General features: G+C 37.0%; 1 protein-coding gene across 2 annotated transcripts; it reads right to left on the bottom strand.

Moving 5' to 3' along the window:
* Positions 1–1,995: 1,995 nt before the first annotated feature.
* LOC118560863 lies at positions 1,996–10,011 on the bottom strand. 2 transcript variants are annotated; one of them, XR_004929646.1, is made up of 7 exons: positions 9,779–10,007; positions 8,021–8,332; positions 7,461–7,592; positions 5,266–5,300; positions 4,432–4,503; positions 2,437–2,505; positions 1,996–2,349 (listed from the first exon to the last, which is right to left on the bottom strand). XR_004929646.1 is itself a non-coding variant. In XM_036132381.1 (7 exons), exons 2-7 carry the CDS (start codon positions 8,205–8,207, stop codon positions 2,239–2,241), a joined length of 609 nt encoding a protein of 202 aa, XP_035988274.1. In that variant the 5' UTR covers positions 8,208–8,332; positions 9,779–10,011; the 3' UTR covers positions 1,996–2,238. The 2 variants fall into 2 exon arrangements, 1 of the variants encoding a protein (XP_035988274.1); XM_036132381.1 differs by lacking the exon at positions 2,437–2,505 and adding an exon at positions 2,688–2,759 and having other exon boundaries at positions 9,779–10,011.
* Between the last annotated feature and the right edge of the window lie 784 nt (positions 10,012–10,795).

Consider the following 10,795-nt stretch of genomic DNA (forward strand, 5'->3'; position numbering starts at 1 on the left):
CTCACTAAGACTAAGAAAGTAGAGCACATAACCCCAGTTCTAAAGTCCTTACACTGGCTCCCTATATCTCAGAGAATAGACTTTAAAATACTTCTGTTAGTCTATAAATCCTTAAATGGCTTAGCTCCTAAATACATCACAGACTTGTTATCAGCGTATAAACCATCCAGACCATTAAGGTCTTCTGGCTCCAGCCTACTCTGCATACCTAGAACCAGAACTAAACACGGAGAAGCAGCATTTAGTTCCTATGCTCCAATTATCTGGAACAAACTTCCAGAAAACTGTAAAAGTGCGGAAAGCCTGAGTTCTTTTAAATCAAGATTAAAAACACATTTGTTTAAAATTGCCTTCAACTGTCCTAGTTAACTGAATCACCACTTTTTTGTTCTATTTTCTTTCTATATTTTATTCCTACTTGCTCTTATTCTGTTTTATTTTGCTATATTTTAATCATGTAAAGCACTTTGCATTGTCTTTGTACTGAATTGTGCTATATAAATAAATTTGCCTTGCCTTGCCTTGGAAGAACTTCATGATGATGGGGGTCAGAGCAACAGGAAGGTAATCATTGAGAAAGGTGATGGTTGATGATGACTATGGACCTGCCTGCTTCTGAGCCTGAGACCCGTTGACCTGGTGGTTTCTATTTAGAAGCAGCTCTACACTCATCTTTTTAAAGTCACTGAATTTTAATAATACTAATTACTGTATCAGTGCGTATTTTAGCAGTTTCATCTTGCTGTGAACCTCTTTGTATAACCTATAATATATAAAAATTAATAATAAATAAAATGCCTACTGTAGTAACAACTCTGGACATTGGAGATCAAATTTGAGGCCACAATGTGTGCAGCTGTATGTTGTAGTAAAAGTAAATACATAGGTTTTTTACATGGTTGTCAGAGCAAGTTTCTGATAGTATCAAGTTAATTCTGCTGACCCCTAGTGGTAAGATTAAAATTTGTCCACTTTACTTTTTCTTTAGTAAACCATGTATCTGTATTAAATAAGTAAACATCTGCAAACTTGAAGCAGTTTTTCTTTGTTAAGGCTAATATATCACACACTCTGTTCCTTTTCAATTCAAACATCATTAATTTCTAAAGGAAATATAATGTTGTTGTACCTCATATTATGCAGTTTTCTTCAGAGAAGCTGTGCAGCTGACAGAGCAACAGTTAAATGTGAAAACTTGGAGGTTTGGTAACAAGCTTTGCTGAAAGGTTCTGAACTATTTGCTGTAAAAATTCAGAATAATTCATTAAAAATCCTTTCAGATAAATCCAGAGAATCTCAGATCTAAAAATGTGGAGAGCAGGAGGTAAAAGTTCAGATCCAGTTTGTTCAGAAGCACAGCTCACTACCTTGAACCAGTAACTGGCTAAGATCAGTAGAGGTGGGCGGATCGATCCTAGGATAGATACTATCGATACCAACGCAGTAGATCAGAGTGGTCATCTTCAGCAGCAGTTCATGTTAACTTTCAAAGATATTATATATCATATGTTACTGGAGCCCACAGAGAAAATGTAATTAAGACCTTGAAAGAACCCAGTACATATATCCTATTAAAAAGTGTTATTTAAGATAACATTAGCTAACCCTTTATTTGTCCCACGACGGGGAAAATTATAGGATTAAAGCAACAGGCAGGAGCACACAACACAGACAAAATTACATAAGGATTGAAAGATATAAGAGGTGGATTAGGGAAAAAAACACTGAACATAACATTATTATTATTATTATTTAATTGTAATAATAAAATAAAAATCACGAAACCCGAAAGGTCAACAGTTTCATGATACATCAAGCTTAAATGTTAAAAGTATTGGTATCGGATCACCTCTAAAGATCAGATGATATTAGTTAGTTTCTACTTTGCTGGCAGAAAGTTGTATTTTACAGAATGATGATGAGTTTATGTACAATAAAATATAAAATACTTTGGATTATTTTAGTTCTGTTCATAAATTAACCAGTTACTGAATATTGATGTTGCACCTCTTTGTTTCACTATTTACAGTCCACAAATATAACAAAGCTCTATCATATAACTCACTAACTGTACATTTCTGCTCAGATTGTATTTACACTCATTAAATGCAACAGCAAACGGTGCAACACCAGCTATAAATGAATGTGTTAGTATCACTGACACTTAAACCCAACGGTCCACTTCCTGGAAAATTGGTTCAATAAGGTGTGAAGAGACGTTTTATTTCCTTATGTGGTTCATTTTGTCTTAACGATGCTGCTGCAGAGACTGCTGGGGTCGATGTTCACCTCCGTCTTATTTTTAGTCCTGACAGCAGAATAAGTCACAGAGTCTTTGTCCTGTTTGACCTGCAGCACAGAAACCACAAACTGTTTCAGTTCCATTTGAAAGACTTTCCACTTTCATCTATGTTATCATTTAACATGTTTCCAAACCTTGTGCATAATGGAGCTGTTCAGTCCGGCCCCATTCACATGGTTTTATGGTTTAAAAATAACCCTCCTCTGAGTAATTAGGGAGAAATTGAGATCAGAATTTGATACATTTAACAAAGTTGAGTGAAAAGATGAATTAATTTAATCTTCTACCTGAAGCTTAGATTAAATTGTATCCTTCATTGATATTACAACATTAAACAAGCAAATTAAAATGGGACTGTTATAAAACTGCTGATTGGGTCTCTTACCTTTATCTTATTAGACATTCTGTCCTTAAAATGGTCAACAGTGGCATAGGTCACAATGGAATACACCTCATCCTGGGGAAAATGGACAGTAAACCTTTATTTACTGTTATAATAGAGACAATCTGCATCTTTCTAACCACATCAGCTCTTCTGTCTTATTCTATTCTGCTGGATTTGTCTTACTGCTTCCTTTATTTTATTTACCCAGTAATGTCTCTTTGAGAAACATTATCTCTCCTGCCAAGGAGTCCACAGAGCAACATGATGGAGAGATTGTTGCCGTGCCAACAGCTCATGCTGGGCAGCTTCTTGTCATACGGCCCCAATGAGGAGCTGCTGAAACTGCAGGACTTTGTCCAGGAAGTTTGGTCTACTTTAAAAGTGCAGCATGAAAGTAAACCACACTAACCAACAGAAGGTTTCTTTTTTCTCTCTGCTCTCACTCTATAAAATTAAGTTCCCTGGACTATTAGTTTGTAAAGACGCCTCGAAAGGAGCAAAATACCTTTGGAACAAAAGTATTATTGGATAGCTGAGAGTAAAGCAGAGAAGTTTGCAAAGTGTCATGACTGCAGAAATTGTATGAGGACAAATATCTTATTCCATCAGCCAAGCACAGTAGTGGGGGACTGATCATTTAGGATTTTAGAGATGTCCTCAAAGAACACTGAACAGTTTACAGCTATTGAGCCAAACTTTAACTCTTCTGTGTACCAGAGTATCCTAAACTCAAATGTGAAGCCATCTGCCTGAAGCTCTAGCTAGAGCTAAACTGGGTAATGTGAGTTTATCGCTCCATGGAGGACATGGAATGACCCCGGTTCCTGCAAACGGTCAACAGAAGGTAAGCAGTTTAAATTAAAAAAAATTAATAACACATAAACTAATTATTTAACAAACTGTCTATAGGAGAACAAAGCAATCTGTTCTGCAAATGTACAACTCTGAGGACATTTAAAACTGTTACCTTTGCTTTTAAAACGCCTCAATAGACAGAAATCAGGGATAGAGGGATGGAGAAGGCTTTGGACTAAAAGCCCAGCTAGGTAATTGAACCAGAGACCTGTCCTGTCAAAGACTCTCAGCCTCAGTAAACAGGTGTGTCTGGTTAATCTAAAGAGCTACGCACCAAACATTACATTTCTCACTGAGACTAAAACTTGATTAATTTAATGTGGTAAGTCAAGAACATAACAGCTGCTGTATTTTACTGAATTATCAAAATCAACATGTGCTTCTGTCATAAACTACAAAATGGCTGCTGATCAAAACTGTGATAGTTTTTTAATTCTCTGATAAGTTTAGAAAAGAGGAAGTAACTGTTCATTTCCTGTGACTTTGCACTTCATGACTGCAAAGACGATAAAAAACCATCAGACCTGCTTTTAGCAGAACAGATCCACAGAGGTTCTGCAGCCACAGCCCTCCATGCTGCACTGTCCCATCTGGAGCATCAGGGGAGAAATGTGCAGCTGCTTTCTGTGGACTATAGCTCTGCATTTAATACCATCCTTCCCCACAGACTAGTGGACAAACTGGTTAACCTGGAGCTCCCTCCTGCTACCTGGATGTGGATCTGGACTTCCTATCAGAACTTAGTCAGAGAGGGAAAATATACTCATTAATTAATTAATTTAATCTTCTACCTGAAGCTTAGTATAAATTGTTTCCTTCATTGATATTACAACATTAAACAAGAAAATTAAAATGGGACTGTTATAAAACTGCTTACTGGGTCTCTTACCTTTATCTTATTAGACATTATGTCCTTAAAATGGTCAACAGTGGCATAGGTCACAATGGAATACACCTCATCCTGGGGAAAATGGACAGTAAACCTTTATTTACTGTTATAATAGAGACAATCTGCATTTTTCTAACCACATCAATTCTTCTGTCTAAAACATCCAGAGTCCTAAATGTCAGCACCTGCTCCCCACAGAGCTGTGTGCTGACCCCCTGCTTTACATCCTCTAAACTCATGACTGTTCCCTCACCCACCACAGTAATGACGTTGGCAGGTTTGCATACGACTTCACCGTGGTGGGGCTCATCTCGATAATCTTTTCAGCAGTTCTGAAAAGATTATCGGCTTTCCTCTCCAAACACTGCAAAAAATTACACTGTTTCTGTTGCTTCAAAAAGCAAATGGCATCATCAAGGACATCTCACATCCTGGTTACGCTCTGTTTGAACTGTTGCCTTCAGAAAAATGCTACAGAGCATGAAAAACAAGAACCAACCGTTTCAAGAACAGCTTTTCCCCAACAGCAATAACCACCATCAACGCTGATGAACACATCTGATATGCAATATGCTCACAGGGAATGATGGAATATATGTGAGGAATGATTATTTGTAATTTTCATGTTTTTTTAAGTGTGGGGTACAGACTGGTTGGCAATTTTTTAATCTTATTGTACTTGTTACAAATGATAGCAAAACTATAATCTATTCTATTTGTTTTAAACCTAGTCCCAATTTTCAAACTATTCTTAAAAATATGAAGAATAATTTGATGGTTTTCCTTTGGGGTCTATTAACTATAGGTAATATGTTTGAGCGAGCCAATACTCACATGATGATGACTCTCATGGGCTGAATCTTGATCTTCTAGATAAAAAGAAACCAAATCATTATAATTATTTCCATCAACATTATTTAATGATCATATTCAACTTCTGTTTTTTTTTAACCACTATCAGATGAACTACACTGTGGTTGCTATGGAAACAGCTCTTCCTTATTCTGAGAAAAGTTATTTACAGCAGAAAGATCAATGAGATAAAAATGAACATGAACACAGCTCTGTTTAGAGAAATGAACATAGAGGATGGGCAGTTTATTATAACTAACAAACACAAGTATTTAAACAGTCAGAAGTACTTGACTGTTTTAGAAATACACAGCAGTCAAAATAAAAATACATGACTAAATAATAAATGAAAACTAAAAAAGAGCCAGAGCAACCTGGCCAGCATCTGTGAAGGTTAGTTGCCTTTATTGGACATTTCTAAAATAATGTCACATTTGTCCAGAGACATCACGGTTTCCCAGATAGTCGAACAAGAATAGTGCAAACTAGAATGGCAACAACTGCAATACCAATCATTCTAGAAGATGACAATGACCCAGGAGCTTTATTTTAAACTACTTCACTCTAAAAACCCAGCGTAGAACAGCTTAAACATTGGTTCAAATGCAGAGGCCTCAAAATGAGCGAAAAGAAAGCAGTATTATCATTTTGCTGCTCACTTGTTGAGCGGCAGAAAAAAACAAGATAAAAACAGAAAAATGCATTTTGTTAGAAAAAAGCAAGGCCTTAAAATGTGACTTCATGTTCACAAAGAAACCAAAGAAGCTGCAACAACTGACTCACGAAAGTTGCAAGTGACTTTAGGGACAAACAATTGGTGAACAACTCAGATCTTTACATAAATAGAATATAATCAAGGAGGATTAAATAATTAATAAAACGACTAAGTAGTGAAATGACTGACTCCGGATTGGTTCTTTTAGACCTACTGTTCATTACATGTGAAGTATGTTCTACTGAACAAATACGTTAGCAAGGCTGGATCTCTGATAGAGATTCTGGTCCTGGACCCAAGGGCCTAATCCGACTTGGGAACCATGTAAGGGCTGCGAAACTAGTAGCGTCAATGGAGTCTGTGCCTTACATATTTTAGAACATATGGTAGGAGAAAAAGTGGGTGAGAGGACACTTTTATTTTAAATCTGGTGATTATTTCAGGACAGTTTCTACATAAGGGGAGAAATGGACCAACAGCCCACCAACAGACAAATAAATCTTTGTGGGCTCATGAACACAAACCTAGTGTCCGACAGTTTTTTTGTCTTTTAATTTTGCTGATCTATACCAGTTTTGGTTCTGGTGAGCTTCAATGAGGTTCTGATTCAGCTAGCAGGATGATGCTCCGTATACCTTTGGTTTTGGGTAGCTGCTCTCTGCACTCTGTTGTCTATCTGCACTTTTTGAAAAATGTATCACTGTAATTATCCAGTTAAAGGTTGCAGCTGATTATCTTCTTGGACACAGCCCAGACTCTATGATTAAAGAATTATCTGTAGCTTCAGCAATGGATGCAACAAAGAGCCCAATCATAAGAAGCTGTTCTAAACCACATCAGCTGCCCATACTGAGAGGTCTTTTTCACCCTCCATCCTCTAAAGATGTTTTTAGTGTAATGTTGGTCCAATGGTAACTGTTGCTGTGCTGCAGCTTGAACAGATCCTGTTCTCAGTGGATGTTTTAGGAGTGATTCTATCCAGCCAAGCTACAGGTGACAGCGGTCCTTTGGTAGTTTATCAACATCAGTGGTGAGTGTTTTTTAACCTTTAGCTTATTCTGATTGTCTTAATTATGTGTGAGCTGCTAAACAACATGAGAGTTGACAGAAACCCAGAGGTCAAGTTCTAACAGACTGGAAGAGAGCTGATGTTCAATGTGGGCAGAAAGTTCTAGATTGAGGCTCACTTTGACTTCCACTTGCACTGGACCCCCCTGAAACCTGGCTGGCCCTCCCATATGAGCCAACCAGGAGGGAGGGCCAATCTAACCCCCAAGAAGGGTTGAAGAAGATGAGAAAGAGAGAATGGAGTCTAAAAGAAATATTAGGAACAGATGAGGATAGGAGGAAAACAGTAATATAAATAAAACATTGTTTTTATTTTTCCAAAATACAAAACTAAAACATAGAATATAGTAGGTGGATGCTATAGTTAAACACTGATGTGCAGCAAATCTAGTACCTGTTGTGGTGCTGTGATCCTTTTTAACTCTGGTTTTCCTGGGTTTGATAAAAACAGCAGCAAGAACCACCAGCAGCAGGAGAACACAGATCACTGCTCCAAGGATGATGATGGTTCTGTTGGCAGGAACTCCTGTTAAGAGACAGAGAACATGACAGAGAACATGCAATGCAGAAGGTACAACAAATCTGAATGAAAACAAAAATATTGACATATATCACTCGACTTCAAGAAACAAATTATTTTTAGGCTTATAACCAGCAGATGTTCAGTGAATATATTGCAGACTAAAAGCTTACAGGAAGTAAGAAAGATGTAAGAAGTAAGAAGGCTACAAGTTTATTTAAGGAACCTTTACTACTACAAAATAAATATCACTCTATGAAAGTAATATAATTAATTGTTTTATCTATTAAAACAACAGATCTGGTTCCAGTCCAGGCTTCACTCAGATGATAACAACACATCATGATCTAAACAGCCAACTCCATGCAGGGACTTCAGGGTTAAGAAGGACTGATATCAGCAGGTATAAAAGTCAATGAGTTTAGATTACTCACTGCTCATCATGTTTAAATACACATCTGTGTCAAAGCGTCCTCCATCCCAAAGCTGACAGGTGTAACGTCCAGCATCCTCAGCAGTGATGTTGTTGATGATCAGAGAGCATTTATTGTCCAACCTCAGCCTGGCAGCTCGAGCTGAACTCTGAACTTTTCCTCCATGAACTTCATGTTGACGCTCCATGTTTTCAGCTCTCGTATAAAACCAGTCAACAGCGGAGCATGAGAGAGATGATGAAGGTCTTTTACAGGACAGAACAGCATCATCTCCAGCTCTGTGGTAGATATGGACTCCTTCTCCCCTGATAACTGCAGAGAAACAATGTTTTATACAACATTTAGCTGTTAATAATATTAGTCTCTGTGCTTTTCTGACAGTTTTCACTTAAAGTATGAAATCTGTTTAAAAATAAACAATAAAAAAATTAGTTAATCAGTATCAGTAAAATGATAAAAAACTTTTTTACAAGAATATTTCAATAAAATAATGTATTATAGGTCATAATTTGTAACCAAACTACAGAAATCAAGATCTAATTCCAGTTTGACCATTTTATGTCCTTTTCTCATTTGTTGAGAGTTTTCTTCAGATCTGATGATATTGATTTTATTTCATTCTAATGGTTTAATTACTGGTTACACATTTTACTGGAAACCAACATCAGTTATAATCAGTTCAGAAGGAAAATGTGTCAAATTATCCTGAAATTTATTCACAGGAACAGGTCACATGTACAAAAAATAACTTTTAGGATGACCATAAAAATGTGTTAGTGTGAAGTATTACTTGTAATAAAACCTCAGTTTATGCTGAAGAACTGGCTGATTTAGTGGCCTTTAATTTTATTTTTTAATATTATCTAATCTGGGTACTGACTGAACACATAACCCACAGTCTGAAGTCTCTGTGGACGTTTCTAAGCTTCAGACGCTTTTTTTGTTTCTTCCTGTTTGGTTTGACTTCCTTCTTTTCATTTTTCTCCTCTAAACAGCAGCTCTGTTTAACCAACACACCAATCACCCTCTAGAGTTAATAATAGGAGTGTAACGGTCCACAAACATCAGGATTTAGTAGATTTAGTCAGGGAGCAGTGGGCTGCCTACACTGAGTGGCATCCAGGGATCAATCTGGAGCTAAGGGTCTTTCTCAGGGAGCCATAGTGGCAGTCTGTGGATCTTCCACTCTGAACCCAGAACCTCCAGGACACAAGTGCAACGCTCTGACCACTAGGCCACCAATCCTAGAGCTGTATTGTTCTACCTCTAGTCATTAATAATGTTTTCTTTCAGCAGGTTAAAAAAGATAAAGAAATTTGGAAAGAACTGAAAACAGAGAGTTCATTGATTCAGTTCAATTTGGGTCTGAAGATCTAAAGCTGATCATTATCTTTATTAAAAATAAAACAGCACACATTTGTACATTATTATTCATCCTAAATTATTCCAAAGTAAATAAAGGAAAAGCCACAAGGCTGAATTATTGTCAGTTTTCAATCTGCTCTCACACGTTTTCATGTCTTTACTTCCATAAATCTCACTTAGTAGCCTACCGCTGTATGAAAAGACTGGCTTTGATTCATGGAGCTACAACCTTTGTCCTCTTTGCTTTCATGCAGGAAGTTTCAGTGTTTCTGAGCTACAGCAGATAATAAAAGAAGGTTTAAAACTATTTATATACAATACAAAACAATCACAAAAAATTCAAATAATTTTTGCTTTTTATCTCATTTCCTCCATGAATAAAATACATCCTACCTTCAAACTCAGGTGTGTAGTGAGTTTCTATCTCCACTGTGTTGTTCTTAACAAACTGGCAGGTGTATGTTCTGTTGTTGCTGATCTGAAGCTTCACAGTGAGATAAGAATCACAGCCAGTCTGTCCTCCAGACTTGAACCCAACACCTTCACCAAGCAGCTCACTTCCTGTCTCATTCACCCAGAGGAGGCTCTTCTCTGGACAAGGAACCAACCAACTGAATGTCTCCAGAGAACACTGTAATGTGAAATCTCCATCCTTTGTTGGATCAGTTGGAGATGGAAAAACTAAAAGAAAGTGAAAACGTGTAAGAAGAAACTTTCTCTAAAATGAGAAATTTAAAAAATGCGGCTTTATCCAATGTTGTGAAAAACAGAATAGGAAAGAGTTACAAAAAATCCTTAATGAACTTCAGATGTTGTTTACATGTTACATTGTGATCTGCACTAATATTGCAGCTCTGAGCAGTTATTAACTAGAATTATGGATTAAAACAAAAGTTTTGCCCCGCCTTTAGCTCATTCAGGAAGCAGCAGACACCCAACAAAGGTCATTCAACAAAAGCACAGCCAGGGGCAGAAATAACATTAAAATCACATTGAGTTTCATTTGATCATTGTTTGATATAAAAAAATCAATTCAACTTATTAACTTTTTAAATATCAGATGTCTGACTGTAAAGTCAAACTAAGTGTGGACTGATGTGTGGTTGAAGCATCACACAGCGCTGAATAAATGATTCATTCTCACTCTGACAGAACAACATTTTAACTTCTGACTGCATCAGATATTCATCAGAACTGCTGATGTCAGAAACATCTGTCCAACACAAGTATTTCACAAAGTTAATCAGAAGGAAAGAGTCTGACAGCGTCAGATCCTTCAAGTCTACAAACTCACTGGTCAAAACACTCAGAAGCACAATGACATCAAAGGTTCCTGAACCAAATCGAAACATGTACGCTCCAGCATCCTCAGCAGTGATGTTGTTGATGATGAGAGAGCATTTACTGTCC

The sequence above is a fragment of the Fundulus heteroclitus genome, unplaced genomic scaffold (genome assembly GCF_011125445.2).
Source record: "Fundulus heteroclitus isolate FHET01 unplaced genomic scaffold, MU-UCD_Fhet_4.1 scaffold_499, whole genome shotgun sequence".
Lineage (NCBI taxonomy): Eukaryota > Metazoa > Chordata > Actinopteri > Cyprinodontiformes > Fundulidae > Fundulus > Fundulus heteroclitus.